This window comes from Micromesistius poutassou, assembly GCF_964030765.1.
Source record: "Micromesistius poutassou genome assembly, chromosome: 16".
NCBI classification, from domain to species: Eukaryota; Metazoa; Chordata; class Actinopteri; order Gadiformes; family Gadidae; genus Micromesistius; species Micromesistius poutassou.
Window position 1 is genome coordinate 8,753,588 of NC_140286.1, and position 18,205 is coordinate 8,771,792.

The 18,205-nt window shown below is 43.3% G+C and overlaps 2 protein-coding genes across 3 annotated transcripts in view; one reads left to right on the plus strand and one right to left on the minus strand.

Annotated features, from left to right (window-relative positions):
* Positions 1–7,604, minus strand: part of LOC311361416 (guanine nucleotide exchange factor VAV3-like) — a 50,862-nt gene extending 43,258 nt beyond the window's left edge. The window contains exons 1-3 of the mRNA XM_084481583.1: positions 7,247–7,604; positions 3,350–3,466; positions 319–377 (exon numbers count right to left, since the gene is read on the minus strand). Of these exons, the coding sequence (XP_084337709.1) occupies positions 319–377; positions 3,350–3,466; positions 7,247–7,450 (380 nt within the window). The 5' untranslated portion in view covers positions 7,451–7,604. The remainder of the gene's footprint in view (positions 1–318; positions 378–3,349; positions 3,467–7,246) is intronic.
* A 1,138-nt stretch (positions 7,605–8,742) lies between these two features.
* Positions 8,743–17,922, plus strand: dcaf8 (DDB1 and CUL4 associated factor 8). Of its 2 annotated transcripts, none has more exons than XM_084481165.1 (13): positions 8,743–8,962; positions 9,496–9,569; positions 9,672–9,761; positions 9,986–10,638; positions 10,977–11,117; positions 11,382–11,476; positions 11,815–11,925; positions 12,042–12,172; positions 12,488–12,595; positions 13,547–13,677; positions 14,861–14,980; positions 15,133–15,249; positions 15,758–17,922. In XM_084481165.1, the coding sequence occupies exons 2-13, from the start codon at positions 9,533–9,535 to the stop codon at positions 15,863–15,865; spliced, it is 1,842 nt and encodes a 613-aa protein (XP_084337291.1). In that variant the 5' UTR covers positions 8,743–8,962; positions 9,496–9,532; the 3' UTR covers positions 15,866–17,922. The 2 variants fall into 2 exon arrangements, with proteins under 2 accessions (XP_084337291.1, XP_084337292.1); XM_084481166.1 differs by having other exon boundaries at positions 8,752–8,789.
* The last annotated feature ends 283 nt before the right edge of the window (positions 17,923–18,205 follow it).

Below are 18,205 nucleotides of genomic sequence, written 5' to 3' on the forward strand. Positions count from 1 at the left end.
TAATGCAAATAAATGTCTACATAGGCAAAAATGCCACCGCTGTCACAACTTTGAATGGTGTTTAAGTCTTTGGACATACTGACATATAAACACAAGCCCAGCTGAACGCCAATCAAACCACATGTTGCATTTCAAAGTAATAAATTCAGAGTCCACGTGCAGTCAGGGTATGAGTCCAGTTCCAAGTCTGAGTGATTAGTGTTCTAGTCTGAGTCATCAGTGCTCAAGTCTGATACTACAACACTGGTATACTGTCTGCTCCTGGTGCTCAGGTGCACATACAATGATGGATTTATATACCATGTAGAAGAGACTTACTTAAATCCACCTTGCTGTGCGATTGTTGTGTAGGAGATCTTGGAGAGGGAGTCCATCACCTGAGGAAGGTATGGAGGAAGGTGTTATGTGTTATGGTTTGATGTGTTTGGTTTGTCACATAAAGGGGTCCTTATGGCCCTAGGTGTCAAATAGATTACAAACCCAGACAATGCTGACAGGAGCCAAAATACCAATTAAGTTATCTCGGCCTATATGGTTCACAAAATACTTCCGACCATGTGTCAACACCAAATACAATGGCGTACAGTGTAAGTCTAAAGGACTATATTCTATATTCTATCATTCAAATCACTTAACACAGAGAACACACAGATTCTGCTCACCAAAGGTACAGAGTGCCTAGTCTCTAGGCCTTGAATTCATATATGTTTTTTTTTTGTCCACAATAAGAAAAAGGAAAAGATAAGACAGACATGATGCTGTAGTCTCTTACACAGCTATTCCATTCCATTCTGTGGTTTAACCAAGCTCCACCCCCCCATAGATCATATACTATTTTTGCAAACAGAATTGTTGGACAGACTTTATGGAATGGCTATAAAATTATTATTATAATTGCTTTCATCCAATGTGTGTGTTAGTGTGTGTGTGTGGTAGTGGCACATTGCCTTCCCACACATAAACACACCACAGCATCACATGCCTGATTTAGTGACACAGAGAGAATGTGTCAATGGGGACTATAAGCAAGTAAAGAGCTGCAGCATGGATTAGAAAGAGGGGCGATGAAGAGAAGTGCAAGGGTGCAAGGGTAGCTTGGCCAGACAAGGTTTGGCTTTTTTTGTTAGCTTGATGCGTGACAGCATCTCTGTGTTCCCCTAATCGTCACTAGCTTCCTGTCTCGCTGAAGGCAGTGGTTGTGCTTGGCCGCTTGACATTAGTGCTTGCAATGTAAAAGCAATACAACACTCATGTGGTGAGAATATCAACTTTTAATAAATACATATGTTTCATCTTTATGTCTGAATGAGGAAGGTGGAAGCTTCCCCACACTAGTGTTTCTTATGGTTATAAATTATTTTATTAGTTTATGACCATTATGTTACAATGGTCATATTCTGTACTACTTTATGTTTGTCATTTGAAAGCCTAGCAAAAAAAAGTTAACCACAGAGCACTGAAACCTGTTATCACACTTTTTTTGTTGACAATTCATGCAAGCGAGGGGTGAGGAATAAGAACACCCACAAGCTCAGCCCAGAGCTACAACCCTGAGAAACCTGAGGGACTTGTAAACATTGTGTCACTTCTCACTATATTCCTCTTACAGTTTGGTGAGGGCCTTGTGGTGGAGACCTATGGCAACCTAGCAGCAATCTAGAGTCGAGATGCTGTCACTAGATGTGCAGTGGATTACCACCGTGTGTATACAGCCCCCAACTTGGCACAACCCAACTTCACAAGATTAGACTAGGCTGAGATTTGACATGGTCTCTTGTGTTTCCGGACCAGAGATTGGGCTTTTATTTTTATTTTTTTAAGGCTACACAAAACACCACCCCCTGGACGGCGTCCATGTTGAAATACACCAAGCTGAACCTGCCGCAGCACAGTATGTTAACAAGTAGTAATCATGGTTGTGACATGTTCTCCCTCTCAGAGTTGGAATGTTTAATGGTGGACTCCTCATGGGGCCATGGCAGAGATTACACAGTAACAGTAGACCCTCTTTACTTACTTACAGCCACCCAGCTTCTCTGTTGGGATTATCAGCAGGCAGGCTTAGCTGCAAGCTTCTTTAGGATGCACAATGAACAGAAAGATGGCGGCTGTGGGAGAGTGGAGGTCGGGGGAACCATAAACCAGACCAGAGTGCTGTTGTGGTTGTTTTGTCTATAAACCGAGGGGAAGACCTTTCTGGTCTGGCCTGCATGGTTTGAATTTGGATGACTATTTACTAGGTTTGGGTTGTTTAAAACAGGTGTGAAAGTTGTACTTTTGGCCACCAAGAGATACTTTCTATTTAAAATGAATTCATATATACTCCTTGATGATGATTGGCAGAAAAATGACTCATTAGATAGAAGAGATGAATAACACATATTGTATATTTTCCAAATATATCCAAAAAGATCAAGTTAAAATTTAAAATATATGTCTTGAATTGCTGTCAAATAACTACTGTAGCTTATTTCCAGAGTTAGCACATACGTGCCCCAAACAAGCTCTTAATCTGGTAGGGAAAAAGTAGTTCAGGGAATTCAGTTAGCTAAGGAAATATGGCATTCAGGCCAGTCATTCAGTGTGCTTGTTGGCAGCAGTAGCTAAGCCAAATCAGGCTCTGTGAACAGCCAGGGAGAATCCAGCCAGTAGTAAGCCACAGCAGAGATCTACTGTACTGTACTGACCTGCTAACCATGGACAGCAAACATGAAAGAAAACATGCATGTTACCAGTCCTTTAAAAGTTTGCATTACAACACAAGGCAAAACCACTGGCAAACAAACACTGTGGTGTTCCACACTTCCACACACTGTGGTGTTACACACGCTTTCAGGCAGAACAGACACACTCACACACACAAACTCACACTCATACTCACACACACAAACACACAGGTGTTACTCAATTTTGAACATTTTGGACTGGATTTTAAAATACATAAGACTATTAATTGTGAAAACAGAGTTTTCACATTTAACAGTCGCAGACTGACTTTTCAGATGCATTGAAATTAACCACTGAGAAAGAGACAAAAAGACACAACCTCAAGCAGACACAAATTAAATGTCCAAATATCATGCAGATATTTACAATTGTTAGTTATTGGTATATTGGTATACATATGTGTAGATGTAGCGTTAGTGATAGGAAACATACTGATAAGCCTTCAAAACAGTTTTTTCTACTGCTAATTAGGACGAAAATTTCTGAGCTACCGGCTTTAGCAATGCCACATATGATACATTCTATAAATATGCGGCCATGAAAAACAAATGACGAATACATCGATTCCTCCAATGTGTGAATGTAGCTATTAATTGTGATTTCAGACCAAAATGGAGCCCACCTTTCCAAAGTCCCGCACGTCGAAGAGGTCAAAAGCCTCAAACAGGTCACATTTCTTCATCCCGAATGCCTCACAGCACGATGACAGGAAGGTTCGGATGTTCTTCAAACACATGAACTACAAAAGACAACAGAGCGTATGAATATTCCCATTAGGGGATGGTAAACTTTTTGTTATGTGGTCTGTTATGACAAAACAAAAGTGGGGTTATTTCTTAAATTTTATTTTCATGTAAACCAGAATATCTACAAATTCCGAGTAAAAAAATACAAATAACGATTATGAGTAATATCAACCTGTCAAGTAAAATGCATCAATATTCTCCAACGGCAAGTATATACAAGATAATGGCTAGACTGCAGCAGTATCTCATTTGATTTCCTGTCTGTTTATTTTGAAGCAACCGCTCTGGTGAATGTAACAAGCTGATCAAAGATTAGTGTTTTAGTTCTCAGGATTCTTTGCTTTGGGGCAAAGCTGTTCAGCTTCACATGTTAGTTAGAATTATTAAAGATTAAAGGAACAGCATGGGATTTCTGTTCTCAGGGTATGGACTGCTCTTGAGCATGAATTGTCATCGTTTTGGTGATTTTTAACAGAGCTCTGAAATGTTAACGGTATACAGTAATTTCTCATGTTTTTGTTTCCTGTCACACGCAAAGGGCCAGTTGAGCCACCACCACATTCTACATCTAGGATGCCACCTTGTCCATGTTAAAATGACCCATAAACGTGTGTATTAGGGAACCTATCGATAAAGACTTTGAGTAAAATTACCCTTTGTTCATGGAGATAGGAAGGGTCATAGTATAATTTGAACTTCACAAAAACGTTATTTGAAATGCTTCTTAATGTGTCAAAATGGAAGTGAAGAAGAGAGAGGAGAAGGGGAAAAACATAAATGAGCTGTAGCAGGATTCCTGAGGATGTATCTAAGCTTTATCATAGCGGCACATCGAGGAGACGCCTGCAATTACTCTGACAACCCCTTGGGCTCTTGTTCCATCTGTGAGGAAATGGATGATGATGATGATGACAATGATAATGATGACGACAGCAATGGATGAAGATGGCGATTGTTTCCGAATTTTGGAGTAGTTACTACAGTAAGAAAGCTTGGGAAATATGATATTGGTTGAGCATAATATGTGAGATCCATCAGCATGGTTTATTGGCAATGGTGGCTAGGGTGTTTGACTCCCAGGTCGAAAGGTGGAGGGTTCAAGTCCCAATGTCTGCAGCCTACCTGTAAGTATCCTTCAGCAAGATGCATCTTGAGAACTACTTGGAAAAGTAATACTTAGGTTACTGATAAAATACTTATTTTTAACATCCCTCTACCATCAACTCTTCATCAAATAATATTTATTTTATTATTTGACGTCATGAATAATTTACCCGACAAAAGAGTGTATCAACAGATTTAATGTGATGTGTATACGATGGCAACGAATGTCGAAACAATTTAATTAACACCCCAGGTCATAAAGTCTGTTGTTCTGACTGTTGATTCCAGCCTTGGCATGTGTCATGCATTTAAAAAATTGCAACCACTCTTTGACCATAGAGAGAAATTTGCCGTACCAGGTGGTACCAGAGATGTTCTTTATTATAGTAAATTCTAAAAAGCACACAGTGTGAGGCACTAAGGTTTGATTATTTAAAATATAGCAGCTCCACATTGACCACTTATAAAGAGAACATGCAGTTCCAGGGGGAACCTCCAGCTGGTTGTTGGTTATGATTGTTTTATTATGTTCCCTTTAATCTTGCTCCTTTGACTACCCAATATTAATCTGTATCACTAGCAGTACTTATTCTCTGTTTTAACATGAAGACCACGTTTTTTGTTTACGTTGGGAAACAAACGTTGTTTTTACAGGAAGGGGGTGGGGTATATGTCCATTTTTTTTAACCCTATCAACATTTTGTATGTATATGTGTCTTGTTTGCCATTTCTGTCTTTGTATATACATAATGTGTATCCTCTATTCTAACTAAGTCCATTTACAAAAAATGATTTGAAACAGTTTCAGGAACTGATGATTATATTCAGGAAAAACACCAATTAAAATAGTTTAAGGAAGGAAAGGATAATTAGTTTAATTCATAATGTATAGCAGGCTTGATTGTTAGCATCTTAAATCAGACTTAATATGGGGTTGTCAATGTGTGGGTTAACCATGATCTATTAAAGGAGCAATGCCTCTATTGGTCGGTTTGTATACTAGCTTCTACATTGCAATGGGTCTGGATGCTTGCTGAATGCGTTTGTGTTTCTCATTATGATTTATACTGTTTTTTCTATGTTTGTAAAAATTGAATCCATCTGAAGCTGATGAAAGAAGTAAACTCTAGTTAAATTGAGTTAAATTGAGAAACAACAGCAAAACACCTCATGTTATAACAATAAGCCTTGTGATTAATTTGAGTACTTTGTATTTTCTTACTTTATTTCCCCCTATTTATTCACAAGACCATATTTTGACATGAGCTCTGTGCCCTGCTGTACTCACACTGATGGATCAGAGGTACATCCAGGAATAAATATAGTGTGTTTGAGAGAGAGAGAGAGAGAGAGAGAGAGAGAGAGAGAGAGAGAGAGAGAGAGAGAGAGAGAGAGAGAGAGAGAGAGAGAGAGAGAGGAGAGAGAGGAGAGAGAGAGAGAGAGAGAGACTTATCCACAGTACACTGCACCACACAGCACTATAATATACCCTGCTCCCTGGCCCATTATCCTTATGCTTGCATTTCCATTTGAAAGATCTCAGAGGCCTCAGAGGGAGACAATGCAAAGGGCCTTTTAAAAGTCTCCAGACCCACTGACACACATGAGGTTCCCAGCTACCGAGATGGCCTACAGCTGCAGGCCCCGGTCACTTATTGTTCTCCAGAGTGATGGGTTTCCCCCCTCTTCAGCAGACAGATGTACTGAGGCTGACATCATGTAGAGCAAAGCACTCTGAGAATAGTAACGGATGGCCTTAATATATAAAATAATAAATGTATTTCCAACCTAAAACTAAAAAAACCTGACACTTATAACTTCCAAATGTGAAATAAATATACATCTACATGTGAGGGTTTTTTTCACTGCACATATGTATGTAGGCCTATATGAATCCGATTTCTTTCTAAGTTTTCACAAAGCACAATTTCAATACATAGGCTACTTCAGTGATTTGATCCTATGTTTATTTGTCATTAAACCTATCCACAATTTGAAATACTAGTTTGTGTGTAAAACAACAGGCTAGTGATTGAGCTAAATGTGTTCAAGTTAGTTATATAGGCATAGCTACACATCAACTACAAGTTGCTGACCAAATAGCATTAGTTTGTCCAACTAATGGGTGGATCAAAGTCCAGATAATATCAGTCTCTCCTGTGGCCAAGATAGGAATTCTGGTCTTCCCTTGGACCATTCCCTCAGGGGTTAGTTCAGGAAAGCAGTCCCTTTACTCTGGTCATTGCCACTGTATGATGCATGACATAAAAATGAACCCAACCCCACCCAACCAAGATTTTTGTTGTAGGCTGCTTTTGTTTTCCTGACCTAGCCTCTATTCCTTCAGTCTTAAAATGTGAATGTTTATTTTTTGAGGTCGACAAGGGAAGCGCATACTTGCATGTGGTCTACTATGCCACAATATTGTAGGCTAGGAGAAATAAAACGTGGACTATCAGAAAAACGTATAATCTCTTTCTTATCCCGAACCCCTAATCCTATTGACCTTTCTATTAATTTATTTTTCTGAGCATCATTGATCCTTCTGAAGTGAACTGAACTCAGCGTTGTTGTTTTTTTATAGCATGTGACTTAATGAAACAGGGGGATTCGATAAGTGTGCGTTGCCGTTAAGCATCAGAAGAGGAAACAACACCCCTATTACCTACCTGTGACATTTGCGGTCTGAGGTTGATCTCCTTCAGGTTGATAGTTTGCGGTTTCAGGTTGTTCAGAAGTTGGCAGAGCAAGACCCCGTCCCGCAGGGTCTGGGCCAGGTCGAAGACCTGAGCGGTCTCCGCCGTCACTCGATGGTTCACCGGGAGCACTTTGCAACTGATAAGCCAGAGCGCGCATTGCCTCCAATACTCCATGTTGTGCGGCCACAAGCTAAACAACCATAGTCTAGCCAACTTAAAAAATAAAAAAATAAAACTAAAGCGTCTCTACTTTAAATCTGTAAGTCACATTTAGTGCTTCTTCATTGTATGCTTCTTCAACAGAAGGTTCTCGTAAGGCGCGCGGACAAGTCGTTTAGGGCGCGTGGGCATCGCCGAGCGCGTGTGAAGTTGTGAACCGGTGGATGACGAACTGCTGCTCGAGTTGACCGCCGCTGTTCACTGGGTTGGCTGCAGCTCTTCACTGGGTTGGCTGCAGCTCAGTGTGCGAACCTCCTCTCGCAGCAACTTCCTCTTCCTTCCTTTCACTGGCGTTTCCATGTGAGTAATTCGGTCCAGACAGTGGGGAACAGACAGAGCATGGATTCAATAACACATCGAACGTGTTGGAAGAGAGTTCCAATGTAAATGTCTGCCCTGAATTATCGTGTTGTGTTTAATTTAACTTGCAAAGGAACACGGGATTATTACTTTCAGCCACTTGTGAACTGAACAGTAAAAGCCTAAGGTTCTGATTTTCATTAGAATAGTTAGCCTATGCCTAATACATCAGATTTACGAGATAATCAAGGGGTTGGTTGAGCATAGAAACAGTGGGGTATCTATGAGACCATGTCATTAAATAAGTGTATGCTATGACAAAAACAGAGGAAGGAAACAATGGGATCCCCATGGTGAGAGAGCCAGATGTTTCCCTGGAAACCGATTATCGTCATAAACCGTCCTGGGCCTATATAAAGTGTTGAATAACACCGCTAAATGCTGACCTAATTGATGGCACAAATAGCCATAGGCTAATGTAGTGAACACTTGAACTTGTTGTGAGTTGCCATTTCCACTAAGCAAAAACGAATGACATCGATATTGGTGATTCGACGTGTATTAGGCCACATTGACATATGAATAAAATATAATTAACTAATTCCAATAATCAACCATTTGTTAAAACGATCCGTTTTGAAAAAAATAATATTAAAAATAAATTTCCACTGAGCTGTTCTAACCCTTTTATATGAGATGACTAATGACCTTTAAAAAAAAAAATGCATCGTAGTCTATGGTAGGTCCGATTGAGATTAGATTGTAAAATAGCCACAATAAAGCGTGTATAACACCGAAAATCAAATCATGAAATCTAACTTATAGCAGAAGAGGTTCATAATAAAAAACGAAACATTGTTGATTGATTCAACTTTAAAGAGCTGCGGAGACATCCGGTCGCGACAGAAAACAAACACGCACGCCGGAAACAGAATCATGCAATAGAATCTGCAGTCAAAACATAAACAGAGCGGTCAACCTTGTGCCAGCGCAGGTACCTTGCTCCTCAGCCCTCACTCACGTACACATCCATGTGGTGTGCGTTTCCTTTGAGATCGTAATTTTATCACACATAGCTCGACTGCCAGGTAAAACCAGTGAGGACCGACGACAGCAGATCAGATTCAGGACGAGCCTAACAAGTGTACGCTTCGTGGGGCCTTCGAGGTAACGTCAACGTTAGCCACGCTAGCCTCGACTAACGTTTCCAGTGCTGAGCCCATGTCTCGTTTTAAAAATAGTTCCCACTTCGCTAGACACCAGTCCGGACAGTGATATGCAAGAGTCGATACATCTTAATATACATTGAAAAACGTGTGCATGTGTATTGTGAGTTGGATTAATCGAAGCGGATCTGTTTTTGCGGATAGTATAATGTACAACATAAAGTGAAAGAAGGCATCAACATGGCCTGTGTGACATAGCTGGTGACCGAGGTGATTTTCTTATGTTTCGGTTTCCAATGGTTGGCGTTGGCTGAATAATCAGTGTTTGTTATGGGCCAGTTAAATAGCTGGCTTCCACCGCGCTACCTGCTGCAGTGCTTTAACCTGTTCGCTGACTACCAGACAATGATTCATCAGCGTTCATCCAATAATGTCCACTCAATCATGCGAGTGAATTAGTTGTTCCTGTAGCACCTGTCGAGTTAAAATGGGTCCTTATCAGTAGATATGGCGGTGTTTTATGTGTCATTAAAGGCTGTCCAGTGGATAGCCGGAGGCCAAACGGGACGACATGGCAGAGTCGGACGGGAAATCCAGCGCTACTAACGGTAAGTGATCACGACGGTGTTCCATATAACTTTTCGCAATATATAATGTTTAATTCAAAAAACCTTTTACCTTTTTAAATGATAATGTGTGTTTTGTGTCAGGTGTCTCTGAGAGTGATATCTCTGAAGAAACAGGACAGGATACACTTGACGAAGGAAATGCCTCTGGGAGCAAAGGAGATGAACATACTGGTAGTCAGATATTCTTATAGTTCCTGACAGTCTTTTTAAAAGAAAAATATGATTCAGAAAATATTGTTGTTTTTACTCAGCTACCCGTGTTTTGCCATTAGTTCATACCCAGCCCGCCTACTAGTTTCTGCTGTCTAATGAAACTATTTTTGACAACCCTTTTTTTTTATTTTGTTCTTTTTATAATCTATAGGTTTATTTAACCTAACTCCCTATTCCCATAGCCCCCAATCAGCCGGGAGAAGGGTCTCGAGTCTCGGAACCCTCTGCGCCTTCAGACGCAGAGTCAGGGGTTGGGGGAGAGGGAGGACACGAGGAGGAAGACACGGACAGCATGGACGGCAGCGGCCTGTTCTCCCTGACGGAGGACGGCGGGCGGAAGCGCGAGGGCGCGAGAAGAGAGCGGGCGAGGGCGTCGGACGGCGCCAGGCGGGCGGCCAGGAAGCGGAACCGACCGTCCCTCGTCCCCAACCGCTCCTCCACCACCGACGAAGACGACGAGGAGGACGAGGAGGACCACGAGGATGAGGAGGAAGACGAGGAGGACGCGCAGGCCATGGAGGTGTGGCTGGGGTCGGACGTGAGTGACCTGCGGGGCCCCACCTGGCGGGCGGTGCCCTCGCTGCGCTCCAGGGAGATCGGCAGGAACTCGCAGCAGTTTGTGAGGCGGGTGTGCGGCGCCCGTGGCCTGGTGCAGCGGCTGGAGCTGCAGGGGCGGCTGGAGAGACACACAGGCTGCGTCAACACGCTGCACTTCAACCCGTCGGGCACACGGCTGGCGTCGGGCAGCGACGACCTGCGCGTCATCATCTGGGACTGGGCCGTCCGCCGCGCAGTGCTGGAGTTTGACAGCGGCCACAAGAGCAATGTCTTCCAGGTCAGTGGGGGGGGGGGGGGGGGGGGGGGGGTATCCATGGGTTGGATAGGAACGATTCCATGTTCCATAACATACATCTGGATAGAGCTGGCCATGCTGCCAAGTAGGGAACAATGTAATAAAAAAAAAATTACATGCATACACATATTGAGCTGCAAGCAGATGGAATCAATTTGAACCAAATGTTTAAACTGGTATTTAAGTGATTGATCTGCTATGTAAAGTGAAATAAATCTGCAATCCTGTGCCACCGGATCGAAACCAGTGGACCTTTTGTCCTTCGGATTGTGATTAGCCACCTCGTTTACAAATGTATGTATTTGTGTCCCTTCCTTCAGGCCAAGTTCCTGCCTCACAGCGGGGACAGCACCTTAGCGATGTGCGCGCGTGACGGGCAGATCCGCGTAGCTGAGCTCTCCGCCACCCAGCGCTGCAAGAGCACCAAGCGTGTGGCCCAGCACAAAGGGGCCGCCCACAAGGTACAGGCCTCATTTTCAATTTAGTCTTTTACCACTTAATTTCATGGAGTGGATTGGAGCTCGTTTTTACGCGTCGTTTGGTCAAAGGTTCGGCCTCTTCCTCTCGGGTTGCTCATCCTGAGCCATTTGAGGTCACAGGGAAATGTAATCATCCAATATCATTTAAACGTATGGCTGTTAAGCCCTGTGAGACTTAACTTTCTCTATTGTAATCTCCAGTGCTGATGATGATAATGTGTTTGTGACGGTGTGCGTGCATTGCAGTTGGCCCTGGAGCCCGACTCTCCCTGTTCTTTTCTTTCGGCCGGGGAGGATGCGGTGGTGTTTGGTATTGACCTGCGCCTCGACCGACCCGCCAAGTGAGTGATGATCACGCACACACACACGTACAAACACACACACAATAGAACATAATCCCCTTCCCGACTGTTCTATGTTCGGTTCTTTATCTGCTCCATTTTTGGCCAGATACTGAACCTATGACCCCTGTAGACATGCAATGGTCCATGGTTGACTTTCCACTCAGATTTACTTCTTGCATTGAATCCCCCTCACTGGTATGTCTGTTATGAAGGGTCATGGTCCAATAGTGTTTTATGCACACAGTTGCATACAATAGCTGATTGTGGCCTTCTTCTCCCTGAAACCCAATGTACCAATTGAGACCCAAGCGTGGTTCTTTCCTTTTTTGTTCCAGTAAACTTGTGGTTGTGAAGGAGGGCGATAAGAAAGTGGGGCTGTACACCATCTTTGTCAACCCTGCCAAAACCCACGAGTTTGCAGTGGGCGGCAGAGATCAGTACATCAGGTGACCATCCAGCAACCAATCTCAAAGCCTTTTCTTCTACTCTGTGCTCATTATTGAAGTTATGGCGTTTTTTAAGGGTCGAGCTCTTTAATGTAATGCTTCATATCTCCATCTAGGATCTACGACCAGAGGAAGATCAACGAGAACGACAACAACGGCGTGCTGAAGAAGTTCTGCCCCTCTCACCTGGTGACCAGCGAGTCCAAGACAAACATCACCTGCCTGGTGTACAGTCACGATGGCACAGGTAAAAACTTGGTCCACAACTTGTAGGTGGCTTCTCTGTTCAATCATGGGGGGTCGCACCTGCTCACACAAGCGGCAATGCTTATTGACCGTTGATTAGTTCTTCCCTCCTCTACAATGGCCGTTGATTAGTTCTTCCCTCCTCTAAGTTTGATGTCTGACTACCATTTATGTTGGCTCTTCAGTTTAACTTTTATCAAACACTGCCCTAGGGGAGAGATTAACTCGCATGATTTAAGATATTTTTTAGTTTGCATGAACCAAACTTGCAGACACTGTGAAAGGCGCATGGTCAGTTGTAACATTATCCTTGCAGAACTGCTGGCCAGTTACAATGACGAGGACATCTACCTGTTTGACTCCAGCCATAGTGACGGAGCCGACTACCGCAGGAGGTACAAGGGCCACCGCAACAACGCCACAGGTACGGAGCCGTCACCACCCCACACCTTCTGGCAAGGGGCCGATCCCAGAGTAGGCCTGGGCAATAAATTATTGTATCGTGATAGACTTTTGAGCAATATCAATGTAAAACATGTTCAATATATATTGATAAGAGACTGGACCACCAAATCTAGCAGCTGGGTTTATTATACAAACACGGTTCCATACTTATTTACAATATTTGAGTGTTTTTCATTGTTGTATCGACATTGGAGTATTTATCAATGAAGAACAGTGGAATGGTCCATATTAAGTGCTGGACCATATTAAGTTTTAAACAGTGTTGTTTAAACAGTTTTAAAAGTGTTTAAATCCAGCATGGTACTTCCTAGTCTTTTTAGGTAATTAAAATTATCAATAGTTATCGATCAATATGATGAAGTGATATCGTCTTTCAGCCATATCGCCCAGGCCTATCCCAGAGGCGTCTTATATATTAATAAAATTTATTTAGGCTTCATTGATTCCCTGCTTTGTTAAGTCCCAAAGCACTCGTGCTGTTCAGCTGGCTTAACACTAAAGGCCTATATATAACCTTAAGTTTAGAAATCCACTGGACCATTGTCCGTTCCTCATAATATGTGGCTGAGGACAGGTGAACGGGGAAAACCCAGAGTGGACTTGAGTTGACCGGTGTGCCGATGTTTGATACTTTAAGGAAGTGGTACTCTGTGTAATGCCTTCCGCTGCAGGCCCCTATGGGAGTACGGAAAACAGGCTTTTGGTCTCGACGCAATCAAACAAAATCTTTAATCCTTTTTGTAAGGCAAAGCTTGCTAAGCTCTCCACTGAGAAATGAGCAACACAGCAGCAGTAGCATCTTGTCACGTGACCAAAACCGTGTGTGGGTGTGTGGGTGTGGGTGTGGTTACCGTTTCACACAGACAAACACATGCACTCAAAACCTTTCTCTCCCACTATCTTCCCACAGTGAAGGGGGTGAACTTCTACGGGCCGTCCAGTGAGTTTGTGGTCAGCGGAAGTGACTGCGGCCACATCTACCTGTGGGACAAGTACTCGGCCCGCATCGTCCAGTTCATAGAGGGGGACCTTGGAGGAGTGGTGAGAGACGGGGGGGATGGGAGGCTAGAGGATCCTAGTGGGGATGTGAAGCTAGATGAGTCTTGTGGGGATGTGAGACGGTATCAATACAGAAACGACAGCATCACAATTCTGTTTTCAAATGCGTTTCTCATGACTTTGCTGTTGTGTGGGATCGTGTTCACAGCGCATACTTGACCACAATACTTTAGTTTGTGTTACAAGAAAACAAAAAAAAAGTGTAAATCGTGTACCGTGTGTGTTGATGAAGTCGTCAAACTGCTGTGATCAGTGTTGCGTGATGATCTGTTCCCCCTGATGTGATACCGAAAGCTGCAACCAAAGCCACTATTGCTCCTATGTGTGTAATGCTGCAGGTTTTTAGTTTCTGATCTGCTTTTGCTATTTGCTGGAGATTTTTAAGATACTGTCCAATTATTATCTTATCAAACTAGTGCCTTTGTGTGATACATACTGCATTTGAAAATACCTTTCGTGACATTACATGATAGTGAGGACTTGGGAGACCTCCTAGCTACCACGGTAGTTAGAACCTTGCATCATGCCTAAAATACAGCTCAAATTGAACGATGATCCTTAAAGGTCCCATGGCATGAAATTTTCACTTTATGAGTTTTTCTAACATTAAGTTGAGTTCCCCTAGCCTCCCTATGGTCCCCCAGTAGCTAAAAATTGCATTAGGTGTAAACCGAGAAGTAGCTATCTTACTCCATCTTTGAAAAAAGGATTGCTGAAATGTTTCAATTTGGCTTCCGGTCCCGTATGACGTCATACGCAACACAATAACGCAAGCTTGCATAAAGCTCCCATTTGGTGAAAAGACTAGACTGCGTCGGGTTGGTTGAGAAGGAATTGGGAACTGCGACATGGAGGAGAAAAGGATTGTTGCCCAGGATTGTCTGTCGGAGCCCTGGGTGGGCGGCCAGCGTGCAGCGGGCAGCGGGGCTCAGACGGACCGCTGCTCAGGGCCACACCCCCACCCTCCACCTTGACCCGCCTCTAAAAACAGCACGTTTGTGGAGAGCTCATTGTGGGACTGGCTCGTAGTGGCTGTAACTCTGCACCAAGGCTGAATTTCTTGAACGTCTTCAAGTACTGTATTAGGGGCCCACTAACACCTATATTAAAGCATCCATAAAATAGCATGCCATGGGACCTTTAAAACGGTTTCATCATTTTGCAGGTGAACTGTTTGGAGCCCCACCCCCACCTGCCAGGCATGGCCACCAGCGGCCTGGACCACGATGTCAAGCTGTGGACCCCCACCGCCGAGCAGCCCACGGGTCTTAAGGGCCTTAAAGAGGTATTCAGTCGCCTTTTGAATTTTGAAAGTCCCCTTTCAAAATTTGCCGAGCTTGATTGTTATCGCTAGTGTCGTTAATATTATTGTAATTATCATACCGGATTTGGATCATGGATCACGATATCACCCCCCCCCCCCCCGCTGGCATCCAGGTGATGAAGAAGAACAAGCGGGAGCGCGACCAGGACAGCGTGCGCCACGGCGACCAGTACGACACCCAGCTGCTCTGGTTCCTGATGCGGCACATGAGGCACCGCCGGCCCCAGAGGGTGAGCGCTCGCTTTATGGTCGCTAGAGCGTATCCGTACCCCCCCCCCGAGCCATGTAGAGTGGGACCCTAGCAGTGGGTCACTTTATTTGGGTGGAGCATGATGCCTAAGTGCTAGTAAACTGATGATGAAACTGAAGATGATCCCTAATGAGTTTTTAAAAGTTTAGGAGATCATCCCATCCTTTTTTACTAAAGAGTCGCTGTGTATAATTTGTAGGCCGTTCTCCAAAGGTACACATACAAATGTTATGTGTCCCCTTTTTAAAGTGTTGAAATGTTCAGGTGTTTTTCTCATCGTGTTATGTATGTACTGTTCCACAATATGGCAAAAAAACTGGCTTATGGATAGGCTTATGTCACAGTACTTGGAGAACAATTACCATTTGGCTTTTTACAAATACAACTGTTTGTTTTTGAGTGCTTGAAAGTCTTGTCCATCACGGACGCCCCTGATCTCTTTTGCTTTCTCTTTCTCTTCTCTATCTCTCCCCCCCTCCGGCCCCCAGGCTCGTCGTGAGGGGGCCGATGGTGACACGGACGAATCCTGGAGCTCTCCAGACTCGTCCGACGAAGAAGACGGAGGCCCAGATCACGTCCAGTGCATGTCTTCTTGAGCCACAAAGGCATTATCACACACACACACACACACACACACACACACACACACACACACACACACACACACACACACACACACACACACACACACACACACACACACACACACACACACACACACACACACACACACACACACACACACACACACTTTTTTGCCCTTAGAAAATCTATGCTTACGTGCAAGCACTAGCAACACACTGGCACACACGACAACTTACCAAACGCTTTATGCACACACACACACACAAAGAGTTAGTTTTCCTGCTAGAGGTGTACAAAATGGGTGACTTCAAAGATGGCATATGCAATTAACAAATCCTGTTTTGTTTTTCGTCAAAAATCCTATTCGACCCCCTATAAAGAAAACACTTGGGAGGTCCTGTTGTATGTCCATACATATTTCTTATACTCCTGCCAAATACCAACAACGATATACTGTGCATGTATGAACAGACCAACACCTCCATTTAGGCACCTTAACGGTAGGCTGCGACATCACCAGCACTCCTCTACCCCCCTCCCTGTCTTTAAGTCCTGGTAACCCCCACCTACCCTTGATGATGATGATGGTTATGTACAGTATAAGGCTTGGGCAAAAAGGAAGGGCTTGGACTCGTCGTTTGGAACTCCTAACCATAATGTGATGCATCTTCTTATTTCTCAGCTTGGTTCAAGAAAAACATCAAAAGTAAATTGACGTACTCTGTTTCTAGCTCCATTTGCTTTAAAATTGTCTTTTTGCATAGGCACAGAATGTCTTCCCCCCCCCCCCCCCCCCCCGGCCCCTTCCTGAATAACAGACAAACAATTAACGGCACGGTTGCCATACTGTACGGTGGTTCGCTCGCTCTCACGTTGTGTAGCCCCCTCACCACCGAGTGCATTTTGAAATCAGGGATGTCGAAGATTGAAACGCAGACAAAACAAACAGTGCACTTGGGCACTCGGAAGTGGGGGGCCTCGGAGGAGCAACATGTCAGCGATCGTAATACCTGTGCGCATACGCCCCCCTCTGCTCCAGGAATTCATTCCGTAAAGGATTAGTCGTACATCTTTCAGCTCGAAGCACGTATTTCTACTGTCAGATTTCTTTTTTTTTTCCAGTCTTTGTGAGCGGAAGGGTTAGCACTTAGCGTATTTGTCCGTAGGAGAAATTGATATCTCTGCTTCCACCAGCACTCTCTTCCTACTTCTTCCCTCTGCCTCTCCCTTCCCATCCCCGCACTTCATCCTGGATCCGATCCCTCAGTGGGGCAGACAGACATCGGTTGTAGTTAGGTCGCTGCCTATGAGCCAAGGGGTGGGGGAAAATATATTGTTTGCACTTGAGTAATACATCTCTCCGGTTCAACTAAGGCGGTTTGACTATAGCGTAGTTTTTCCATAACGAGTTGACCGAGGCGTGGGATTGGCGGATGACCCACCAATAGTGTAGGTGTTGGGATGAGGCCAGTTTAGAGAGAAAGGAAAGAAGGATGGGGGCGATCAATATGCTTGCAGGTCATTTTTTGTGTGAGCGATAAAGTCCAGCTTTTGTCATTTGCTATACTAAGTCTAGTATAGTTGAATTTCTATGTACATATATACATATATGATAAAAATGTAAAAAATAATACAAAAAAAGTTTGACTTCCAGAATAATAAAAAAAAAACACAAGATGTCAAAAAAATTTGATTGGTATTAATGCAGAGATTTATATTCTATATGAGAGCAAAGTAATTTTGAAAATCGAAAGAGGAACATGAAACATTTTTATTTTTCCTTTACAGCACGACTGTCGTCTGTATTGGGCAGTTGGAGCAGACAGTTTGACTTTCCAAATAGTTTTGGTTCCCTTTGTTGTTTAGGAACCAATGTATCTTTTTTAGATCTTAAGCTGTTGGTATATAAAACAAAGTCATATTCAGATGATCCTGCTGGCTGTATTTGTTTTGTTCTTGTATTCATATTTAGGCTCATGAACAAGTTTCTTCCCATCACTGCCTAATCTTGCATTCTGCCAGTTGGGTTTTGAAAAAAAATATGTACAATTTGTGCAATAAACAAAAAGACAGTGGTCCTTGTCTGCATTTTATTTTTTATGCTTCCCCATAGTGTTAAATATAAGTGTTTTTCATTGTAACTGCTTGTTTGAGAATTTTCTTTCAAAAGAAAGTAATTAAAATAACTAATGAATTGATGGTGCTTTATACACACACATGTCAAACATTATACTAAATTGTTAATCTGATATTTGCTGACCAGAAGAATATATGGAGGCTATTGTAAATCGTGGGTCATACTAATAGAAAACATGGGTCTGGATCTAAAGGTTATTTCATTGGACTGCTCA